Source organism: Micropterus salmoides, unplaced genomic scaffold (assembly GCF_014851395.1).
Source record: "Micropterus salmoides isolate LMB-PRFRI ecotype aquatic unplaced genomic scaffold, ASM1485139v1 Ms_hic_scaffold_7, whole genome shotgun sequence".
NCBI classification, from domain to species: domain Eukaryota; kingdom Metazoa; phylum Chordata; class Actinopteri; order Centrarchiformes; family Centrarchidae; genus Micropterus; species Micropterus salmoides.
The window spans coordinates 35,604,470-35,630,452 of NW_024044459.1; the positions used below are offsets into that span (position 1 = coordinate 35,604,470).

Below are 25,983 nucleotides of genomic sequence, written 5' to 3' on the forward strand. Positions count from 1 at the left end.
ACCAAGCTGGACCCCAAGTACAACGACCAAGATTGCTAAGGTCAAGTGACAAAGTACCATCTGAAAGTCTGCTAGAACTACATTAGATACACTACATACTATCTACAGTGATCCTGGTGATGCTTGGCTATAAGATGAACACCATAAGCCACGAAGAGCATTATCCTGCATGGAGGAGAAGGCTAGAGGCCTAAATTAGTCAGTTCCCAGAGCTAAAGAAACGTGCAAGGAAGGGGCTGCCCATGAAATACAGCAAGCTGTCGATACCTGAGGCACTGGAGACTGCCAAAGAAAGACATATTGCTACGACTACCCATCTAAAGAGATACAAGTGAGAAGCAGAAGCCAGGGGAATAAACCGGAGGTTCTACACTGAATCATCAAAAGGGACTCTCAGTGGCAGGGTAATAACAAAAATTCCACCCAGGGCTGAGACTGAACAGTACTGGAAGATCAAATGGGAGAAGGGGGCATCGCACAACTCCAATCTACCAGTGGTTATGTATCTAAGAACCGGTCACAGCGATCTCCCAGACAAGATCCAGTAACCATTACAATGGCAAACATCCAAAAAAGAGTGTTGGGTATGAAGAGCTGGACAGCACCAGGCCCTGACATAATCCACACTTACTTGCTGCATAAACTAACTGCACTCCATTAAGGTCATGCAGCACAAATGAACCAACTGCTGATGGATGGGACCCACCCAGAATGGTTAACCCAAGGATGGACAGTCCTGATCATGAAGGATCCCCAGAAGGGAACATTCCCATCCAACTATCAGCCAATAACCTGCCTCTGCACAACATGGAAGCTCCTCTCAGGCATCATAGCGGCTAAGATGAGTAGGCACATGGCCCAATACATGGACAGGGTCCAGAAGGGAATTTGCAGTAATACCAGGGGAGCCAAGCACCAGCTACTGCTCGATAGAACCGTCACTTGAGACTGCAAGACCGGGCAGACCAACCTGTGCACTGCCTGGATTGACTACAAGTACGCCTCCAACTCAATGCCACATACACTATAATGACAAAAGGTTTAGGACACCACCCCGAATAATTGAATTCATGTGTTCCAATCACTTCCATGGACACAGGTGTATAAAACCAAGCACTTAGGCATGCAGACTGCTTCTACAAATATTTGTGAAAGAAGAGGTCGCTCTCAGTAGCTTGTGAATTCAAGTGTTGTATCGTGATAGGTTGCCACTTATGCAATAAGTCCATTCCTAAAATTTCCTCACTACTATTATTATTAGTAGTATAACAAAGTGGAAGCGATTGGGAACAACAGAAACTTAAGTGGTAGGCCACATAAAATCACAGAGCGGGGTCAGCACATGCTAAGGTGCAAAGTGCGCAGAAGTCACCAACTTTCAGTCAATATCTACAGACCTTTAAACGTCGTGTTACCTTCGGACACTAGAGCAGTGGAGATGTGTTCTCTGAAGTGATGAATCACGCTTCTCTGTCTGGCAATAAGATGGACGAGTCTGGGTTTGGCGGTTGCTAGGAGAACAGTACTTTCCATACTGCATTGTACCAAGTGTGAAATTTGGTGGAGGGAGGATTATGATTTGGGGTTGTTTTTCAGCGGTTGGGCTTGGCCCCTTAGTTCCAGTGAAAGGAACTGTTAATGCTTCAGCATACCAAGACATTTTGGACAATTTCATGATCCCAACTTTGTGGAAACAGTTTGGGCATGGCCCCTTCCTCTTCCAACATGACTGTGCACCAGTGCACAAAGCAAGGTCTATAAAGACATGGATGAGCGAGTTTGGTGTGGGGAACTTGACTGGCCAGCACAGAGTCCTGACCTCAACCCAATAGAACACCTTTGGGATGAATTAGAGCGGAGACTGGAAGACAAGTCTTCTGGTCCAACATCTGTGCCTGACAAATGTGCTTCTAGAAGAATGGTCAGAAATTCCCATGAACACCCTTCCCAGAGGACTTAAAGCTGGTATAGCTGTATATATATATATATATATATATATATATATATATATGAAGAAAGAGCTACATTTTTGTTTGTTGTGCCACAGCTAAAGGATCCAGCTTTGATAAGACAAGTTTATCGTATAATCATAACTACATTTTTTACACATTGTCACACTTTGTAAAAACTGATAATTCTGATTAATATATGTTACATGAATAATTTACTCACGTTGTTTGATTGTGCTTTCAGCTGGTGATAAACTGTGTGATGTGCTTCGTTTGAACCCTGTGAAAGAAAGAACCATCAGCTACAGACCTCAGATTCATTTTATAGATCTTTATACAGAACATAATGATCGTCTCTCATGAATTTCCTTACAGCTGAGTAAATATCTGGTTAATGATTTCCACTGAAAATTAAAAACATCATCACGTTATCAAAACTGTTCGTACACTCACCAGGAGCTCTGACAGGACTCAAGTCAGAAGTGGTTGTTTCCTGTTGCTTCAAGTTTTGATGATCACCAGATACAGCAGATACTGTATCTTCAAACACATCACAGCTGACATGCTCTCCATTGTTTTCTTTTACAATTTGACCCAAACAAGTTAACAACTCAGAACGTTCAAGGTTCTTCAGCTTCAAAGATCTGTTTCTACACATTCTGATCAATTCTGTTAAGGTCGGGTGTTGCATACATTTTTCCATGAAAGCTGAGCTCTCCTCTCTGGTTGTTGATATCAGAACCAGTGAATGATCAAATGATCGATCACTGAAGAGTTCCAGGACTTTGCAGAGCCTCAGTTTTTGTTTCTCAGTGACGTCTTCACGCTGTAGAACCAGCAGGAACACATGAGGTCCAGGATCAGAGAGTCTCACACAGTTTGTCACATGTTCTGTTAGTTTGTATTCAGAGATGTTGGGATGCAGCAGATCTGGGGTGTTGATGAGAACTATTTCTTTCTCCTTCAACTGTCTTGTGATTCTCAGACAGCGGTCTGGTTCCTCCTCGGTATTGAACTTAGTCTCTCCCAGTATGAAGTTCCCCACTGATTTCCTCTCAGACCAGCTGTTCCCCAGCAGAACAACCCTCAGCTCAGACACTGAAAAGAAAACACTCAATTAGAAAAAACTCTGTAGACTTTGACCAAACTGAAAACAATCTTTAACTGCTATTATCTGCTTTCATAACCAGCTTTTTTAAGGTGGACTTGGATGTGTCAGCTGTTATCATCCTGAATGTTGCATATTTACCAGTTAGCATGCAAATAAATAAAATGTCAGTTTGTACCCAGCACATACAAACTCTGTAATTCTGGATGTTAATGTAGAGAAAAATTATTCTGACTCGGTTCAGTTTAACTCACTGTTGGGTGGCAGGTATTGATAGCTGCTGCTGTGCTTCACCTGATCTGCGGTAAACGTATTGACTCTGGGTGACTGTTCAAAAGAGGAGTAGCCCTAAGCATAAGCCTATCGTTTACCACCAACCTGTTAACGTTTCTAGTGGACCAAATCCATGACAATCCAGAGTTGAGACCAGGAGGCAAAGTCGCCTTCCATTTCAGCAGTTACCCACCCGAAACACTACACAAGGTCGGAGTCTTACACACTTCTCTGCGCTTCCATTTCAGCATTTACCTAGCCAAAAGTTAAATTAACAAAGTTCAGGTAGCATGTGATGTTTCAAAATACATAAATATAACAGAATCTAAGTCAGTGCAGCTCTCAGGCATTCTGTGTTGCTTTCAGATCTGTTTCTCCTGTAGATAAACTTTTCTCCTGTAATATCATCCCTGTCGAGGGAACACATATGTAGGCATGATTTAGTCTTTCCTCCTCTTTTGTCATGTTCACAGGGAGAGAGCAGAAAACTTGGCCAAGAAGAAACTGTGTCAACAAGTTGTTAAAGTTACTGATTGGTGCATGCATGTTTTTGGGTCATTTTATCAGTAGCTTGTTGTTTTTTTTAGCTTAAGTTACTATTTTTGGACAATGGACATTTGTAAAAGCATTTTCATGTGTTATTTAATTGCAAGCTATATTTCAGAACATTTTATTTTACAAATTATACTTTCAAAAAGTGATGGGGACGTGTCCCCAGTGTAAATGACACCTATGGCCTCAAATCATATTCATACTTACTTTCCTCAAGGAACAGGCCGAGGAGGTGGAGTTATCTTCGACTCAAGCCTACTAATGAGCTCTAAACCTAAACTAAATTATAACTCATTTGAAAGCCTTGTACTTTCACAGACAAGTTGGAAATCACTGCAACCAATTCTTTTCGTTATAGTGTACTGAGCACCTGGTCCGTACTCTGAAATCTTGCCTGAATTTTTGTCAACATCAGTCCTTAAATCGGACAAAGTTATTATTGTAGGGGATTTTAATATTCATGTGGACGTTGAGAATGACAGCTTCAGTCGACGTTTATCTCTCTTAGATTCATTTGGCTTCTCTCAGAGTGTTCATGAACCGACTCAATGTTTTAACCACACCCTCGACCTTGTTCTGGTAAATGGTACAGAAATGGAACATTTAATAGTGTTCCCACAGAATCCCTTTTTATCTAACCACTATTTGATAACTTTTGAGTTGTTGCTGGACTACACACTATTAGGTCAAAATTCCTACACTAGATGTGTTATCTAATAGGGGTATGATGAGATATCCCACCATGAGATTAAATTGTGACGAGATTTCTCATCAGGTGAAAGAGATTCAAAAAGTAGACGTTTGCTGTCAAGCCACAAATGAATTTTCTCAGCACTGAAATACCAATATGTAACTGTTAAGAGACTCTAGGAGCTTTTCAACTATGCCCAGCTGATGCAATATGGGTGTACACCCTGATAGTAAACAACTGAACCCGCTTGCGCTGTGAGTCCAGACAGCTGTGACGAGTGGTAACATAGCTGGTAGAGTTTTGCAACATAAACATCTAAAAACTGAGGCGCAACCTTGCTCTGTTTGGGACTGTGAGCTGCACTTTTTCAGAGCTGCTAAAGTTAACCTATGTTTAGATTTGTGATGAGATTAGTGCCTGATCACAAGTGGTTCAGTTACTTTCGGTTGCACATACCACATGCTGCACCAAACTGCGTTGATCAAACGGTCTGAAGGGGAAAATGTTACTACCAGCAGATCAATAAAGTAATGCACAGCAGAGTAAAGGGAAGGTAGACTTCTCATCAAATAATGACATTAGTCTCTTAATACTATGACTTTTTTCTGGACATGTCAGCAGTGCTTCCATCCATCCATCCATCCATCCATCCATCCATCCATCGTCAAACGCTTATCCTGCGTACAGGGGCTGAAGCCAATCCCAGCTTACATCGGTGTACATCTAAAGGCGGGGTACACCCTGGACAGGTCGCCAGTCCATCGCAGGGCCACACAAACAACCACTCACACTTACATTCACACCTAAGGACAATTTCAGAGACACCAATTAACCTAGCCTGCATGTCTTTGGACGGTGGGAGGAAGCCGGAGCACCCGGAGAGAACCCACACGGACACGGGGAGTCAGCAGTGCTTGAAGTGGAAAAAAATAGGTGCTAGTAAATTAAATTGCATTTCATGTTGTCTTATCGTGCATTGTTTCATTTGTTTGTTAACATTTCTTGTTTGCTGTTTTTCAGAACATTTTTAACAAAAGCTTTCAAAAAATTATGGAGAAATTCTGATTCTGACAGGTCCCCAGCTTCCCCAGTTTAAATGTCAATCTGTCTGTCTATTTTTAAAAGTCCTGCCCAATCCAGGCTGTGATTGGTCGGTTCACAAAAAGTGACAATGACAAGCTAGTTTCTGCACATGGCTGCTTGAAAGGCACCCAAACTTCTCTCCTCCCTGCTCTCTCTCCGCTGACAGAGATTAGCAGCCAGGTGAGAATGGTAACAGGTGAGTGTTTCGTAGCACCCAGAGAACCTGATATGGAGAGGGCGGAGGAGAGTACCAGCGTCCCGGTACGCCAAAGAGTGCGTACCAGCCCGCTTCAGGCACAGCATGTCAGAGAACACAGATATGTGGGAGAGACTCTGAATGTGCCGAACGTTTTGAACATGACCATAAAACCTGCTGAAACACAGGAGCTATTAAATTCCAGGAGTTTATAACTGAATTAAAAATAAATAATTTATCATTGAGGTGAAAATGTGTCACAATAACAGGAATGATATTAAATAAGTTGATCTACAGGAGATATTCCCTGAGGTGACTGGTTGCTGTGTGCGTGTAGCATCATGTGCGCAGTTCACCACAATAAGTTAACCTTACAACATGTGTGTTTCTATAGTGCATTTTCCCTTTCTGCCAACGTGTCGGATGGCCTGACAATTTCACTTCCTTCTGTCAACAATTTACCAACATTTGGTGGGTGCTAATTTCAGACCCTGTTTGCCCAGAAGTAGCTTTCTGCTCTGCGGAGAATACGCAGCATGAACTTTTAAAAATAAAACACTGTGTAGACTCCTGATCATAAATCAACAATAAACACAGTTAAAACAGACAAAAAAAAATAGAAACCATAGCCTACTTAATCATAGTACAAGCACTAATAACCAAATCAGCAAAATCTAAACATGTCAGCAAAATCAGGCAGGTAGAACGCAAAATGCTTTCTATTGGATACGCAGCCATGCAGACAACAGAAGAAAACCGGGTCAGAGAGTACCAATGCCGGTAGACCTTGTGGAAGCACACAAACAACAAATTTACAAGCCAACAGCGTGCTTCACTCCTGAAACTCATCTGAGACGCTTTCAGTGGAAGTTGACGCCGGAGTAGACGGACGCAGCAGTAATGCAAGGCAGACGAACTCAGTGTTGTCTCTGGGTAAGGCAGTGAATACTTACTTGTGTCAATGTTGCTTGAGTCTGTCCTCTAATCTCTGAGGAGCTCTGCTGAAGTCAAAGACTCACTGTGTCACCAACTGTCCTGTAACATGTCAACATCATCACAGTCATCATCAGACAACAATAAATCATCAGGATACAGTTTAAAGTGTGTGTGTGTGTGTGTGTGTGTGCAAAGTAACAAAACTCAACAACATATAATGTGAGTCTAACGAGTGTTCTGTCAGACTCTTGTTCTGTTGTTGAAAGCTGAGGTAGGCAACATATTTCAGAATCATTTTTGATATTATTTGATGAAATTCTGTTTACATCCCAGCAGCAATCAATAAATCAAATGCTCTAAAAATAAAATAAAAATGTCGGTTTCTGTGGTTGTTGCAGAACTGTACGTTACATTACTTAGCTCAAGTGACTTAACCTACGTAACGTTAATTAACTTAACACTTAAATAACTAATAAATAATAAGTTTGACCTCTATATCCACTTCAGCCACCTCCTTGCACTATGTCACATGACTTCCTGTATCATATGGACACTAAAGGTTGTGGCCTAACAATAAATGTAGATAATTGTCGTAATAAGCTGTTGCATAGTCAAGCTTTTCTGGTGAGGTCAAATACCTACCCCCACTGTATGTGCCATTTAACGTTGGCTACTTTTCAGTTAACATAAATACTGACAATCAAATATTTCAAAAAAATCATGATCATCGTGTAAACTTCGTTAAATTCTAACAGGAATTCTGTACATAAAGATTTCATCTGTTTGGTTGTTATTTTTGTAAAATAAAGTGATCTTCTCTCTTCTTTGGTCAGTGTGTGTGAGTGAACAGAACGTTTTTTAGCTCACATAGTGAAGTTACTGTAAAATAAGGTGTGAGGTTGGTCTTGCTTAGGGACACATTGGTAGATGTGTCACAGTGGGAATTGAACCCGGGTCTCTCACACCAAAGGCGTGTGTATTTTCCACTGCCATCATATTTATATACTTTTTTCTGAATTTGCTCCACAGCCGAAACAAGAGGAAGAGATGATGGGTAGTGATGGCCAATGGATAAGACATATGCCTTTGGTATGAGAGACCTTACCAAACCTGAAGTTCATTATATTTAAATCTGACTAGCGTTAGGCCAAGAAACCTAAGGTGACTCCTGAACCATCCCTTAGTTATGCTGCTATAGGCCTAGACTGCCGGGGGATTTCCCATGATGCACTGAGCTCCTCTCTCCTCTTCTTTCTATACAACCTCATCCTATTAATGCATGTTACTAACATGACTTCTTTCCTTTCCGGTAGTCTTGTGCTTTCTCGTCCCTCTCCTCTCTCCTCCTATCACTTCCTGCAGGTGTTTCTGGAGTCTGGATCTGTGGTTGCGAGTCACCTGCTGCCGCATGTTACTGCTTGACACCTTCTACTACAATTGTTAATACTTGTCCTATTGTTATTATTATTGTTATTATTATCCTTAATGTTACTAAGTATCTGTACCACTATTAATTTTCAGTCTGTACCGCTATTACCTTTCACTGTGTACTTTGGTTAGGTTAACTTTATTGTCCCAGAGGGGAAATTCTGGTTGGGCACAGTGAAGTGTTGCTTCATAAAAAACAAAACATCACAAAAGACATCAACAAGAACCTGAGAAGCACTGACATGTTGTACTTCACAAGAGGAAAATATAAACACAGATGAAAAAGGACATTGTTACCAACATAGTTACATGGATTAAAGTGCAAGTGCTAAATTTCTAGTGTGGTTGTTGCACATTGCTCAATTGAATGAAGTGAAGTTTGTGCAAAGTGCATATGCTAAGGTGCTAGTATGTTTATAGTACATTGCCCTATTGCACCGAGATCACAAATAAAATGCGGAATTGCTCACATATTTATTGCACACAGCTCTATTTTAGATTCTTCACCAGCTTAATGGAGGCTGGCATAAATAATCTAATTTTAGGTGATTGGATTTGCATTTTGGTACACAGAGTCTTCTTCCTGATGGCAGGGTTTCGTATTTAGGGAAAAGGGGATGTTGAGGGTCTGATTTAATTTTCCTAGCCTGTTTCATAACTGCCTGGTCATACAGGCTCTGAATAGGCTCATAGTCTCTCCTCCCTATAATCTTTATGGCTGTTTGGTGCATGTTGGCAAGTTTGTTGTTCAACATAACTTAATTTGCCGAAAAATGCTGTAATTCCATATCTGATGACACTCTCGAAGGTTACTTCTGTGTGGATTCTGTTGTGTTGGCTGCTCCCTCCTACCCCCCACTCCCGTCCTGTCTCTCCCTCTTTATTGCTGTCTTTCTCTCTCTTTCCGTGTCATGGTCTGAATTTAAGCAGCATTGAGGCATGATGATTGAGGGCCATCACAATCATCTATATTCTGAATTGTCATGAAAACAATAATGGCACTTACAGCTCCACACATAGTCACAGATTTCATCCACTTCCTAACAACACCCTGCGTAATCCAAGAGAAGCAAACACAATTCCTGCGGACAGACAGCTTCCACTCATATGAAGATTATTGCTCCCAGCATAAAAAAGAATATTAATGTGAAAGGCCTGGGCCCACCCATAAAGCCTGGATAATGAATGAAAATTGCCTGAAGCAGCTGGTTGTAAGGCACATTGTGCCACCGGGTGTCATCTAAAACGAGATCAGGGATCATGTATTCTCCTGAAAATTCTTTATAGTCAAATGTGTGTTGAACATAAACTCCTCTTAAGAATTTCACCATTCATTGTAAATTTTTCTAAGAATATTCTTAAATAAGGAAATCTATTCAGTGATTGGTCCTTGCCTCTGTCGCCAAAATCCTGTTTGCGGCACAAATGAGTGTTATGAATCAGCTCTAAGACTGACACTTAAGATTTAGTCCTACACTTCACTTAAATTAGGACTGAAATGCTTGATAACTAACTTTCAAGTACAGTTTTGAGCCAAGAATATTTTTACTCTCAAGTCCGTTCTTAGGAGTGTTCTGATGTTGTGAGAAGCTGAAAGAGTGGTGTTAAAAAGTTACTAAAATGATCAGAAACAGGGACCATGGCAATGGATGAAATGTCAACATCAATGCTCATAGTACTAACCAAATCCAGTGTGTTTCCATAAATATGGGTGGCATTCTGTACTTTGAATCAGTGTAGTTGTTGACATGACAATTGAAATCATCAGGTAAAATAATTTTATCATGACTGGTAAGAACAATGGACTTAAAATCATGACACTCAGGTAAGAAGTTGCCGTCATGTTTGGGGTCACAGTGCAGCATCAGCCAATCAACTGTCCTGTTCTATACAGACCACCAATAGAACATCAATCCACTTTATACAGTATATTTAGATTCTGGTTGAGTTGACTCACCAGCTGCAGTTGTTGCTGCGCCACCAGTCCGAGACAATAAAGTGAAAGTAACAGTTCACAAAAGAGGAAGAGAGCGCCTCGACCACAACAGAGCTCGTATGTTCATATATTTTGAATGACAGGAGACCGCTGTTTGTGTCCTGTGTGAAACTCCTCATGCTCAGTCATGTTTCAGTGAATGGGGATGCTAGCAGTAAAATGCTGCTGTAACAACGATGCCTTATTATGATAATGTCAGACAGAATCAGATGTCTGTCACAGAAGACAGCTAATACTTTTACTGCTGATACTTTAAGTGCATCTTGCTGACAATAGCGCATTGCTTTAATTTAAGTAGAATCTTGAATGCACAACTTTTACATCACCACTGTTAATGTCATTTTTAATTAGTCATTACTGGATTTGACAATTATACTATTTTTATCCTGTTTGTAATGGAATACAGGCTCTAAGCTCACTTAACATCATGTTGTCCTCAGGGTAAAATTTTTGTGTCACGGGCACCATCTTGTGGAGCTATTCTTCTTCTGCTGTGTATTTTACTAGGCCTATCTGTTCAAAGGATTATTTCCAATTACCACTGTAAATAATCCTCTAACCATATTAGTAGTGTGTAATCTGTTGAGCAAATCATAATATTGATGACTTCACTAGCTTGATACATCTCCGTGGTCAAACATTAGATAGTATGGAATACCATTTCACTCAATATTAAATCCATAAAAGCCCAAAAACATTAATTAACAGGTTTTTAATTAAAGAGCACTTCTTTATCTCAGCGGACCTTTACTTCCCAGATGAGTTGAGTGGTTGAGCCTCCTGTGTCTGTAATACTGTTCATTCACCAATCAAAAGCTTTAACCTGCCTTCTGACTTTTGACGGATGAAGTTGACAGTTTATTTCACTGCAGCAAGTTACGCTATGGATAAATGAAAGTATATATAAACAAATTTAATTATAAATAGATAGGCGTACATAAAAGTATGAATAAATGAATAAGAGAGAGAGAGGGGAGAGGGGAGGGAGGCAGCCTACACAGTATACACACAGAGGTACAGACAGTAAAGGTGATGTTGCAATAGACTAAATGAAAAATGGTACAGATATTTATAGTAGTGTTAATGATAACAGTCGTAGTGTTAATGATTATAATAACAATAATAACAATAGGACTAGTAACAATAGTTGTTGCAGCAGAGGGTGTCGAGCAGGAACACGGGGGCAGCAGGTGACCCGCAACCACAGATCCAGACTCCACAGCTCCAGAGCCAGAAAACCTGCAGGAAGTGATAGGAGGAGAGAGGAGAGGGACGAGAAAGCACAAGACTACCAGAAAGGGGAGAAGTTGTGTTAGTAACATGCAATAATTGGATGAGGTTGCATACAGAGGGAGAGAAAGTAGAGGAGAGAGGAGCTCAGTGTCTAGGCCTATAGCAGCATAACTAAGAGATGGTTCAGGACTCACCTGAGCCAGCCCTAACTATAAGCTTTATCAAAGAGGAAAGTCTTAAGCCTACTCTTAAATGTGGAGATGGTGTCTGCCTCCTGAACCCAAACTGGAACCTGGTTCCACAGGAGAGGAGCTTGATAGCTGAACGCTCTGGCTCCTAGTCTACTTTTGGAGACTCTAGGAACCACAAGTAACCCTGCATTCTGGGAGCGCAGTGCTCTGGTGGGGTAGTAAGGTACTATGAGCTCTTTAAGATAAAGTCAGAAACTTCTGAGTTATCATCTCCACTTTTATACGTTATTGTCAAATGATTTGTTGTTAGGTTAGAGTATTTAATTATGACTAACCCATCTGGCTACTGACAGAAGAATTTATTATTTTTGTCTGACGTTTGTGTCTTAATGAATAAATAAGTGGGGAAGCATTATCAGAGGATGATACATTTGTTTTTGTATTTCTCTTTTAGTTCATTAAGTTCTCGCTCATGTGCTTTCTTCAAGTCCTCCAGTTCTTTGAGTTTTTGTTCTTGTTGCTCAAGTTCTTCTTTCAGCCATGTTTCTTTGTGACTTAAGAGATCGTCTAACAGTTTATATTCCTGCTTCAGTGCCTTCTTTTCTTCCTCATGCTCGTCCATCAGACCTGCAAAGTTGCTGATGTATTTCTTTCTGAAGTCATTGAATTCTTCAGCTTGCTTTCTGGCCTCCTCTTCGTGTTTCTTCTTCATAACATCCTTTAGTTTCTTATATTTTTCATCAATCTCCTTTCTTTGTTTTCCCCCCTGTTCTCTTCTGTTTTGTTCTTCATTTAGTATTTCCTTTTCATATTTTTCTTTCTCCTGCTCATATTCCATTTGAAGTTTTTTAAATGTTGTTTTGTACTGTTTTTGTCTATAGTCCTGTTCTCTGTTGTGTTTTTCCCGATATTCATTTAGTTTCTTGTCCAAGGTTTCTCGTTCTTTTCTCATCTCTTCTCTTCTCTGCTCTAGCTCAGCTCTCTTTTCTTCATCTGATGCAGAATTTCTCTTAATTCTTTCCTCCAAAGCTTTGAGCTTTTTCTCCAACTCCTGTTGTTTCATGTAATTCTGTTTCATCATCATATCTTCTTTGCTCTCTTCTCTTCCTTTCGTTCTCGTCTCCCACTCCTGGTTAATTTTTTCCATATTTTCTTCAAGCTCTCTGACTCTCAGTTTTCTCTCCTGTTCACTTCCTGCTCTCTGCTCTTCCATTCTTCTTTCCATCTCTTTAATTTCTTCGTCATGTTGTCTTTCAAGTTCCTCCTGCTCCCTCTGTATCTCTTCTTCCTTGTCCTTCAGGATTCTCTCCATTTCTTTCTTTATAGCTGCCTCTGCCTCTTGCAGCATCTCATTGGTGTAGCAGCTGCCTCCATTTTCCTTCACCATGGTGTCAATCTTGGTTATCAGCTCACTGACTTGCTTGCCGTTATGTTTATCATAGTTATTCAACACATGGTATCTTCCTCCACAGTCAGAGATCAGCTTCTTAAAGGAATCATCACATTTATGTTCAATGTATTCTTCGATGGAAACTTCCTCATGTTCCAGTGAATCTCCTCTAGAGAAAAGAATGATGGTGAAGGTTTCAGAATTCTTCCCAAAGACTTTCTTGATGAGTTTTAATGTCTCCTTCTCCTCTGGTGTGAGTCTGCCAATTTCTAACACCAACAGGAAGACATGTGGTCCTGGAGCCAGAAGACTGATGCATTTCACCATCTCCTCATGAACCTCTTCATGGGACAAAGTTGTGTCAAACAGACCAGGAGTGTCGACCACAACGACCGGACGACCGTCCACTTCACTCTGTGCTTTCTGACAAACTTTGGTAACTGATGTTTGGCACGATTCGGCTTTAAACTCCTTTCTTCCTAGAATCATGTTTCCTGAAGAGCTCTTTCCACAGCCAGTCTTCCCTATCAACACAATCCTGAGACTCTCTGGGCTCTGCTCCTCATCACCTGTAAAATAAGAAGACACGTAGTTACTTTGAGGGGTCATATTATGCTTTTTGGCTTAATCCCTTGCCTTTATTGTGTTCTTTATGTTTTTTGCCCATGTAATGGGCTTGCAAATTGGGAATTGTTGGGTTTCTGTGAATTATATCACAGAGTCCGGTCTGGACCTGCTCTTTTATGAAAAGTGCAATGAGATAACTGTTGTTGTGATTTGGCTCTATATAAATAAAACTGAATTTAATTGAATTCAAAGTGGAAGAAGTCCACCCCAGAGTTACCATCTCCCAGAGAAAACACTGCTCCTGAACTGAATGAAAACAGCTCGACTGTAGTCCAGCCTTTCCTTCTGTAACCTCTCTGCATCACTGATAAATCTTAGGCTACCTAGCGGCGAGTGTGGCTCGCCCTCAAAAACACCCCTCACCCCCACCATCCCTACCAAACGTTAGAGACCCACCAGGCAGTCAATGAACATAAAGTTATTACTTTGATGTAGAGACAGTGCACTGTTAAAACGTTACGTATGTCAGATGTGTTACAGATAAATTACTCACCACTGAAGCTCTCTCTCCTAGGTTGCAAAACTGGTTCAGGAACATGTACAGTTGAACTGAAGCTGTGGTTACCAGCTTGTCAGGACCCTCCCTACTCTGCTTTTGATTGGCTAGAAGTCCCTACTTCAGTACTGCGCATGTGCAACTCCTAACAAAGATCAAATACATTACATTTATTTATTTATTTGACGCTTTTATCCAAAGCGACTTACAATTGTTATACATGTCAGAGGTCGCACACCGCTGGAGCAACTAGGGGTTAAGTGTCTTGCTCAGGGACACAACTCTGGATGGGTCACAGTCGGGGATTGAACCTGGGTCTTTCACACCAAAGGTATGTGTCTTATGCATTGCGCCATCACCACAAAAAAAAGTAAGATGCTTCACTCCATAGCTGAAACAAAGCATTCAACACACAGGGTGAAACAGGAGCTGCAGCAATGCGCATTATGACGGAAATATGGTGTTTTTTGAAAATAAAACCGTGTAAAGCTGTTCTAGTACAATCTTCTAAAAATTTGCATAAAACAATAATTTTAAATGCTAATGTGCTGCTCCAGAGAACGTACTGCACTGTCCTGACTCGAACTTGCGGTGTCGGGGAGTGAGGTTTACTCACTGCACAGCCTTGCTAGCTTCTGTCACACTGACAGTTACCATACTATGGTATACATACTATATATATATATAAAATTGGAGCACTGGGGGCTGAGCAACTTCTAGCTCAGTGTTCTAACATCCGCAAACAGCAGCTCCTATCACAACTAGAGATTGATGAGGTACAACAAATATGCTACGGCAAGGGGGAGCCAGGACAACAGGTCAGCGGGGAGATGTTATCATTATCATCCCCACACTCAGAGATTGGGTCCCAAGCCCCTATAACAACAAGCCCTTACGGCACAGAATCACTCAACATAAGGGCGACTGACCTATGTTTGAAAATCATAACCAAGCTGGACCCCCAAGTACAACGACCAAGATTGCCAAAGCGAAGTGACAATGTACCCTCTGAAAGTCTGCTAGAAGATGTGAATGTAGCACTAGGTACTATCCCTACTAAAGCCATAACCGAGACCAATGAGCTGATGTACATCACAGCAACAGTGATCCTAGAGATGCTTGGCTATGAGATAAACACCACAAGCCACAAAGGATAGAGGTCAAGATCAAGGCAACACGAAGAGAGGTTAGTCAGCTCTCAGAGCTACAGAAAGGTGCAAGGATGGGGCTACCTAAGAAATACAACAAGCTGTCGATACCTGATGCTCTGGAGACTGCCAAACAAAGACTCACCGCTCTGGCTACCCGCCTAAAGAAATACAAGGGAGAAGCAGAAGCCAGGAGAATAAACTGGATGTTCTCCACCGAACCACCGAGTGTACTGAGTGTAGTGGCAGGGTAATAACACAAGATCAGATCCACCCAGGGCCGAGACTCAACATATACATACTGGAAGAACATATGGGAGAAAGAGGCATCTCACAACACCAATACTCAGTGGCTAGTGGATCTAAGAACACATCACAACTATCTCCCAGAACAAGATCCAGTAACCATTACAACGGCAGACATTCAACAAAGAATGGCAGGTATGAAGAGCTGGACAGCACCAGGCCCTGACATGATCCACACCTACTGGCTGAAGAAACTAACTGCGCTCCATGAACGCCTGGCAGCACAAATGAACCAACTGCTGATGGATGGGACCCACCAAGAATGGCTGACCCAAGGATGGACAGTCCTGATCATGAAGGGCCCCCAAAAGGGAACAATCCCATCCAACTATCGGCCAATAACCTGCCTCTGCACAACATGGAAGCTCCTGTCAGGCATCACAGTGGTTAAGATGAGTAGGCACATGGCTCGATACATGGACAGGGCCCAGAAGGGAATTTGCAGTAATACCAGGGGAGCCAAACACCAGCTACTGGTTGATAGAGCAGTCACTCATGAATGCAAGACCAGGCAGACCAATCTGTGCAAAGCCTGGATTGACTACAAGAAAGCTTACAACTCAATCTTGAATGCTTGGAAATGTACAAGATCAACAAGACACTAATAGCCTTCATCAAGAACTCAATGGGGCTGTGGAAAACAAGTCTGGAAGCCAACTCAAAGCCAATTGCACAAGTTGATAGGTCACAAATTATTTAGAACATTACAGCCTAAATTGCTGTCATTAACTGTATTGCCATCATTTCATTAAGTGCAGTGTTCATCATTTAAAGTATAATTTTAAAGTGTAAAAGTTAGGATCACAATATTAAAACTCTATAGCTCTGAGAGTGTGTGGTCCTCTCTGTGTCTAACTGCCCGGAGGCAGTAGCACATGTTTGTGTAAGCAGGCACTTGTGCTCTGGGAGCAGAGTGAATGAGCACAGCAAGACATCATAAAACACCAGCAAAGGAAAATGTACAAGCAGAATTAGTGAAAATTGGGTTACAAAACATACATAAATATGGTCCATCACAGTAGGAATGTCTTTAGTACACTGCACAAAAGACACCAGCTTATTCCACAAAGTAAGGTTTTTGGTGAAAATAGCATGATCAGGGGAGGGCAGGTCATCATTTTTTAGTAGTAATCATTAATCACTCTTAAATCATCATTTTAAATCAATCATTTTATTATCTTTAATCAGTATCAGTAACTAATCTTTCTTATTGCATTATTTTTAATCATTGTATAATCCTTAATTAGCATTAATCATTAATCATTAGTAGTTAGTTTATTAATCATTATTAGCTTATTTATTATCCTTACTTACTTCTTAATCTTTGAGCATTACCGAGATGTGTCTTATTTTCTACTTAGAAGTGCTGTGCTGTAATCATGACTGCAGTAACAAAGTGAAGATCCCTGAGTGGGAGAATGGACCGTACACTGAGACTATGCATACCTTTTTCAACTGTTATCTACTGTAGATTTATGACAGCATGGGAGGCTGCAGGAGTTCAAAATCTGCTGTGACAAGTGCATGCTTTGGTCTACTGATATCCACTGTTATAACATGATGAACTGCCGAGGTGTCATTCTACTGATATTAAGACAACATGTTTAATTACCAATTAAGACTACATGCTTAATTACTGCTTAAAAGGGTAGATTGTCTACTTGTAACCACTGATGCTAGCGCCTGTGTGACCTTCAAGTGAACTTGCCCGTGGGCGCTTGGTGAACCTGCTGACGAAGCACTAGCTGACTCAGCTTGGCAGAGTGGGTGAGTTTCAAAGGTTGAGAAAGGAGGCATAGATGGTGACAAGAAAATTAGTAAAAAACTACTATAACAACAAGATTACTGTAAGAAACCAAGCATCGATGATAGGCACAGCACAGCACAGCACTTGTTATTCCTGTAGTGATTGATTAAGAAATATAACTGTGTGTCAAGTTATATACGCATAACTGCTGAAAAAGGGTGACATTTGTTTGTTTGTTTATTTATTTATTACAGGGACAGTGCATATTCATAAACATTTCTGTCAATATGCCAGAATTAGCCTAAAGGCTATTTTTCATCTGCAGTCCCTAGACAGATGTTAAGAGTCACCCTAAAAAAATTGAGTTACAATGTAAATGATGAGTTTCTTATCCTGCAATATAACAAAAATATAGAAAGTCAACAAACACAGAAGGATGAATGGAAGCTGGAAAACCGGTATAAATATTAAAACAACATGTGTGAACAGAATAAAAACAGAAGATAAGAAACTCAGCATAAAGAAAGAAGGGGGGCACGCCAGCCCAAAAGGGGTATATAAGGCTGTCCACAGACCATAGAGGGAACTTCGTCCTCCAGCCTGCTGGGATGCTGTCCGGGTTTATGTGTCCTGTTTTGGAATAAACTCTTTTTGCACCGACTCTTGACCGTCTCCAGAGAAGATTTTTTTCTGCAGAGTTATCGTAGAAAGCTAATGGAGTATTTTTTGACAAAGTTTATTAAGTTGGTGAAGGTGGGGACCAGGCTTAACTGGCCCAGCCTGGTCGTACATCTGACCCAACAAAGTCACAATCAAGTGCGGCATATACCAAGGGGATGCACTATCCCCGCTGCTGTTCTGCATAGGCCTGAATCTAGACCTGCTCTTTTATGAAAAGAGCTGTGAGATAACTGTTGTTGTGATTTGGCGCTATATAAATAAAATCGAATTGAATCAGCCAGATCATCACAAAGACTGGCTACGGATACTGGTTACGAAGTGGAACAACCATCAGTCACCTCCTCTACATGGATGACATCAAGCTGTATGCCAGAAATGAGTGAGACATCGACTCACTGATCCACACTACCAGGATCTACAGCAACGACATTGGAATTTCGTTCGGACTGGACAAGTGTGGTCGCATGGTATCGAAAAGAGGGAAGATGATCAGAGGGGACTGAACTACCCGAAGGCCACATTGCAGATGTTCAGGACAGCTAAAAATACCTTGGGGTGCCGCAGGCTAACGGAAACCATGAGGAGGCAGCAAGGAAGTCCGCCACACCCAAATACCTACAGAGAGTAAGGCAGGTCATGTCAGCTGAATGGGAAAAACAAGATCCGAGCCATTAACACATACACCCTGCCAGTCATCAGATATCCCGCTAGTATAATAAACTGGCCAAAGGAGGAGATAGAGGCTACTGACATAAAGACGAGAAAGCTCCTCACAATGCATGGAGGGTTTCACCCAAAATCCAGCACCCTGAGACTGTACACCAAGCGTAGCGAGGGAGGCCGAGGGCTAGTGAGTGTCAAGACCACTGTCCAGGATGAAACGACAAACATCCAGGAGTACATCAGGAAGATGGCCCCCAAAGATGAAGGGCTTAGTGAATACCTCAGGCAGCAGAAACCCGAAGGTGAGGACAAGGAAGACGAAGAACTTTCATGGTGGGACAAGCCGGCTGCACGGCATGTACCACAGTCAAATAGAAGAAGTGGCTGCTATCAAGAAATCCTACCAGTGGGTGGAAAAGGCTGGACTGAAGAACAGCACAGAAGCACTAATCATGGCGGCACAAAAACAGGCACTCAGTACAAGATCAATAGAGGCTGGGGTCTACCACACCAGGCAAGACCCCAGGTGCAGACTGTGCAAGGATGCCCCTGAGACAGTACAGCACATAACTGCAGGGTGTAAGATTCAGGCAGGAAGAGCGTAAATGGAACGCCATAACCAGGTAGCTGTCATAGTGTACAGGAACATCCGCCATGAGTATGGGCTGGAAGTCCCAAGGTCAAAATGGAAGACACCTTCTAAGGTAGTTGAGAATGAACGAGCTAAGATCCTGTGGGACTTCAAGATCCAGACTGACAGACTGTTGATGGCTAACCAACCAGCAGAAGAAGGCTGCAATGATAGATGTGGCAATCCCAAGCAACACCAACATCAAGAAAAAGGAATACGAGAAGCTTGAGAAATACCAAGGGCTGAAAGAGGAGCTAGAAAAGATGTGGAAAGTAAGAGCAACAGTGGTGCCAGTGGTAATCGGAGCGCTGGGGGCCCCCAAACTGGGAGAGTGGCTACAGCAGATTCCAGGTAAAACATCAGAGGTCTCTGTCCAGAAGAGTGCAGTCCTAGGAACAGCTAAGATACTACGCAGAACCCTCAAACTCTCAGGCCTCTGATAGAGGACCCGAGCTGGAGGATCACAAATACCACCTTGCAAGGGGTGAGAGGGGGATCTTTCTTTAAGATATATATATATACACCATATTTTGTGACAGAGTTGTACGTCAATGAAATACTATACTTACAGCTGACCGTGGTCTTTGTTTTCAGGTCCTTAAGTTCAGCCTGTGTGGTTATGTTTTTCTGTGGTTGTAAGACCTTGTCCTTTTGGGCTAATGTTTCTATTGTATAGCAGAGATGTCTTCCCTTAGATTGTATCATCTTTTCCACCATGTCCAACAGCTCTGGGATCTGCTGCTTGTCCTTGATGTTGAGAACAACATCTCTTCCTCCACAGCTCTGACGGAGCTCCTGGATGTCCTTGTTTTCCTTTAGAAAGTTAACAACAGCTGGAGCTGCAGGATCTGACTCCACAGTGAACAGAATCATGGTGAAGTCAACGACTCGAGAGCTGAATGTGTTCTGGATGGTCTCTAACTCTCCCTTGTCTTCATCAGTGAGGGGACCCACAGGTAGGACCAGGATGAAGACATGGACGCCCTCAGGATCACAGAGGGAGATACACCTGAGTGATTCCTCCATCACTGCCTCCTGAGGTTTTCCATACAAGGCAGGCAGCTCCACCAGGGAAACCCAACGTTCACACACCTCTCTCTGATATTTAACACACTCTGATGAGTTGGAGACTGAAAGAAACTCTGTCTGACCTAAAATGGCCTTGGCTGCTGAAGTCTTCCCTGCTCCTCTCCTCCCACACAGAACCAGGTTTAAAGCTGGTTTGATGTATTCATACATTGGTCTGATGGTCTCTTCAGTGAAGGTGAGGAAGGTTCCTTTGTTTTCATGCACAATCTTCTCAATCTTCTCCATTAACAATGTGTGGTCATTTGCAAACATGCTGTACTGCCTTCCACCACATTCTTCAAGCAGCTGATTCACATAAAAATTTGCAGTCGTTTCATGTGTGCTGATGAGCATTGAGTGTTTAAAAGCATCTTGACCAAACAAACTCAGAATGAACTGCAAAGTTAGTGTCTTCCTCTTCGTGAATGTAGAGGGTTTCACTAACAGCAGCAGAACATTTGGTCCAGGCGAACAAAAAGCCACACATCTCTTCATCTCTTCTTTAACTGTTTCCACAGACAGACTGAAGATATTTCGGGCTTTAACTACTATTACAAATTGTTCTTTCCACTCCCCGTAGCTGACTGATTTATGTTTTTTGGAATGAGCCCCTTGGTTACCAATGATGAAGTTTCCAAGTTTTGTCTTTTTGTTCTCACTTTTCCCCAGCAGCACAATCCTGAGTGAAGATTCTGTAACACAATAGTGAGAGAGAGAAATAAATCAGGGGGAATAATCTCTGTAGTGAACAGAACCAGAACCTTTCCTTAATTATTAATGGAGTAACGTGGAAATCCCCTTTCCAACAAAGAGGTCTTTCTGTCGTCTTTAACTTTACCCAGAACCAAGGACCCAGGATATAACAGGATTTAACTGATATTCACAACTCTCATAAGCTTCAAAGGCACCTTCATTGATAAGCCTGATGTGTTTATTTGACTGGTATCAGACCACATGGCCTCACCACATCCCACAGGACAATTCTTGCTGAACTAAACCAATTAAAAGTCTTTTTACATAACTAACCACATTTTTATATTTTAGATAATGGTAAACAACTCCAAGAAACAGGATGCTCTTTACTACCCAATCTTTACTACCTCTATATCTCTATGTCCTGCAACTTTCATCTTTCTCTTCCTCTCCTTAAAGGCTATCTTAAAAGATATTTTTAGAAGATTTTTCACCTTTTCTCTGAATTTACAAGATTTGACATAACCTCCTAGTTTTGAGATTACGAATGAATGATCCTAAAAACTGAGCAGTGAGTGCAACAGCACCCACCACAACACAGCTATGCATCCAGCTCCTCCAGCAACACTCACAGTGGTTTGATTAACAGAGTGCTCTGAGTTACAATTTCAGGAAAAAATATGTTGCACTGACCACAGACTTCACCTGGTGAAATAAAGTTGGATATATCCAACACATATTTCATTGTTTTATGCTATAAGTATATGAGGTTTGAGTGCCACATGGACAATAACATGTCACCGTGGAGTGGACACCATGCCGTTTGTTCTGAGAGTGTCTGTGACTGGCCGAGATAGCCTTGAACAATATGGTTATCAAGATGAATTCTTGCCAGAGAATCATGCATTAGGTTTTAAGGACATGGAGCTCAGTGGAGAAACCACAGTACCAAAATAGCCCTCGTTTTTAGACATTTAGTGCTCTGTGGTCATGTCAGCAACACCTTAGCAACAACTAATATGCAACGTCCGGTTAGACCTTCAAACACTAGCTTTTCGAAACATCGGCATTTTGAAATGCTGTAAAATCGTGAAACGTTGCAATTTGGTTAAGTTTAGGCACAAAAGGTACTAAAAAGATCATGGTTTGGATTAAAATAACTACGTACGTCACATACTCAATTTACTCCTTTAGTTGATGCTTTTATCCAAAGCGACTTACAATTTTTATATATATCATAGGTCGCACGCCTCTGGAGCAACTAGGGGTTAAGTGTCTTGCTCAGGGACACAATGATGGGTCAGAGTGGGGATTGAGTCTGGGTCTCTAACACCAATGGCATATATCTTATCCATTTCTCCACCACCCCCACGTTACCTGGCTAGCTTCAATGCAAATATTTAATGACCATGCCACTACGAAGAACATTATTGATTTTTGAATGGATTTATTCTGTGTTGCAATGGTTTTATGTCAGTGGGGTGTTTCATACTTTATACTCACTTACCAATAACTTTTTCAGGTTCTGAGATTGTTTCCTGTGCTTCACAGCTCAAATGCTGTCCTCGGTTCTCCTTTATAGTTTGGTCCAAGCATTCCAACAGCTCTGAAAGTTCAGCTGTCTTATTCCATAGAAATTGGCCTCTACATTTTCTGATAATGTCTATTAAGGGTGCATTGTTCATGTAGTTTTTCCTGACTGAAATCTCATCTGTGGGTGTTGATATCAGAACCAGTGAATGATCAAATGATCGATCACTGAAGAGTTTCAGGACTCTGCAGAGTCTCAGTTTCTGTTTCTCAGTGAAGTCTTCAGGCTGTAGAACCAGCAGGAACACATGAGGTCCAGGATCAGAGAGTCTCACACAGTTTTCTATAAACTTGGTTAATTTATCTTCAGAAATGTTGGGATGCAGCAGATCTGGGGTGTTGATGAGAACTATTTCTTTCTCCTCCAACCATCCTCTTTCTCTCAGACAGCGATCTGGTTCTTCCTCAGTGTTGAACTTAGTCTCTCCCAGTATGAAGTTCCCCACTGAACTCCTCTCAGACCAGCTGTTCCCCAGCAGAACAACCCTCAGCTCAGACACTGAGAAGAAAACAAATGAAAACAGTTGACTATGAAAGGTCAGCCCGGTTGTGCCTCTATACTGGATAGGTGCAGACTCTCCATTGTGGTAGAACTACCAGGTGAGGTCCCTTTGCTCATTTCTGGTCTTATTCTATATTAATCTCAAGTCATCAGAATCCAAGACTCAAACCAACAATAAATTGATCCTTCTTACAAGTATTGTCTAACCAAGGCCTGACACAGACTAAGCTGGGTTGCAGGTGGAAGTAAAGGATTACTCTTCATCAGTGCTTTTGTCCCGTTGATCCTTCTACACGTTGAAAACATAGTTATCAATTGTCATTAAAATTAAGGTTCTAATGTAAAAAAAACTACAGAAGCCCTAACATTCAATTCATCGATTCATATCTTTGTTTTACTCCGTTTTCCTGTGATAACGGGATCATTTTCTCGTGATCTCGAGATAACAGAACAGTGGTCTAACACAGTGGTTGGCAAGAACGTTTCTTAATGGTAATTTCAAGGTGCTATTAGTGTCACTGATTAGCTCACTTGGTAGCTAATGGAAGGCTAACTTTAAAAAAAAAACTTTTTTATAATCCTCTTCAACAAAGTCGTGACTGCTGACTGCTGACATGCTCACAATTAATCACGTGCTTGGAGTGTGCGCATCTGGCAATTGGTCCACATTCATCAACCTATAGGCTTTTCATTTCCCCATCGTTCCCAGGCAGAGGAAATTCATCCGCTTCTCATGCAGGGGAATCCATTTAACTACACATTTAACTACACATTACCTGACGGCTATTTCAGAATCTTTGAAATAGCCGTGTGAAATGTGTGATTGGATTCCCCTGAATCTCTTGATAACAACTTTGTTGAAAAGAAAGATTAAAAAACACAAAAAAAAGGATAAAAAAACTTTGCAGAGGGCTGGGATTGAACCTGTTTGGTATGCAAGTCCTGCACTCTACCAACTGAGCTAACTGCTGACTGAGCAGAATGACATGAAATAAAGAAACGCACCTGCTGATCCCTGTATTTAGGTAGGGTTCGTTATCTCGAGATCATGAGAAAATTATCCAGTTTTCACGAGAAAACAGAGTAAAATAAACATAGGAATCGATGGCCGATTAGGGGTTCCCTAAAAAGACATTTCAACAAAATGAATTCCAGTTTTAACAGACGGAAGATCATATTTTCTGCTTTGTTCAGCTGTTTCTTTCACTCCACTTTTACAGCATTGTGTGTGTGTGTGATCTTTATAAAATCATATCCAGAATAGGGTGGCCAGGAAGATGGATTGAGAGATGGACCGACATTGCTAGTTGTTTTAGTCTTTTCATTCTCTTCAATTTGGGGACTGGATTATGTCCTGCTATCTTTACAGGTGGAAGATTCATTCTATGAAAAAACAGAATAATTCAGATTCAATCTAGTTTGACTCACTCAGAGGAGGAAGGAGTTCATAGCTGCTGCGCATCAAAGGTTTATCATCTGATGCTGCCAGGAAACAGAAATGAGGATATTTATAAAAGCTCTGCTCATAACAGTTAGAAATATGGTTTAAACAGGTTAAGTATATGAAAAAGAGGGTTTTCATGTGTGAAATCTGAACTTCATTGTCCAGCATAAACAGAAATTGTAACCATAGGAAAGTATAAAATGTCATGTAAAGTTAGCCTGTGATATAATATGAGGTCATCATGTTGCCAACTCAGTCTATTATTAATCAAGTGAAATGAAATGATAATGATCATCATAAAGTGTGATCTTTTGCCCAGCTGTCTGGAGTAAACAGCTCCCTCTGAGTCTCCAGCTGCTGCTTCAAAACATAGATTATGGCACTCAAAATTACACACAAAACGTCAGTAAATTCAGAAAAGATATCCACCTGGAGTTTTTTTTATAAGAACGATTCAGTATGATCCTACAACCACATGATGAATATGTGCCTGTCCTTTTTATGTGTTGATGTAATGTATAATCAGGTAACTTATTGATAAAACTGGGCTTTGACTAGCCTTAGCACTGCTGGAGCAGATCTGTGTGGTCATAAACCAACTTATTTACAAAACAGATAAAACCAAATGATAAAATATGCTGGCTATACATGTGTATTTGTTTACTATGAAAAGCAAACCATAGCATTTAATAGATGCTGTTTGCATTTGGTCACATTATTGAGTGTCAAAATGTCTATAAAAACTCAAAATCAAATTAATCTGCTGATACAAGTGAAAACATGTTAAGCATTATGAAACAAATTAGCATAACCGCAGCTTGAAAAACTCTGTACCAGGATTATATTCTGACATATAAAAAGGTTATTTTAACAGTTCTTCATCTCTTGTCCTGTTCAAAAATTAAATATTATTATTAAACACAAACATCGAATTATTGATATAGTCAGAGACAGTGTTTCCATTTCTCACTGGGATTGAATGTGTCCTGTTATAAAACATTTGCTACACATAAATCTAAATTTATTTCTCTAAGAATTGTGTTTTTCAACATGCACAGGAAATCAAAATATCTCTAAATATAAACTGAAATATTATGACGTAGTGGCAAATAGATTTTTCCCCTGAGCTGTATGAAGATCTGAAGAAGGAAAAGTTGCTGAAACATGCAGGTAGGTAAGAACTGAAAATCAGTTGGCCTAACGTTTCACTAAATAACTAACAGGCAATCAATCAGGACTGATATCATAATATATCAGAGGAGTGCATGTCCAATGGTCGGTGTGATGTTTAAGATATTTGTGAATAGGAAAACCCATTAAAATAACTAAACTATGATATTAATGAAGCAAAGCCTGAAGAC

At 41.0% G+C, this 25,983-nt stretch overlaps 1 protein-coding gene across 1 annotated transcript in view; it reads right to left on the bottom strand.

The window, feature by feature from the left end:
* LOC119892344 overlaps window positions 1–25,983 on the bottom strand; it is a 40,885-nt gene that overhangs the window by 6,884 nt on the left and 8,018 nt on the right. Inside the window, 6 exon segments of the mRNA XM_038704538.1 lie at window positions 2,173–2,229; window positions 2,403–3,047; window positions 12,054–13,595; window positions 19,895–21,085; window positions 22,594–23,175; window positions 24,607–24,660. Of these exon segments, the coding sequence (XP_038560466.1) occupies window positions 2,173–2,229; window positions 2,403–3,047; window positions 12,054–13,595; window positions 19,895–21,085; window positions 22,594–23,175; window positions 24,607–24,660 (4,071 nt within the window).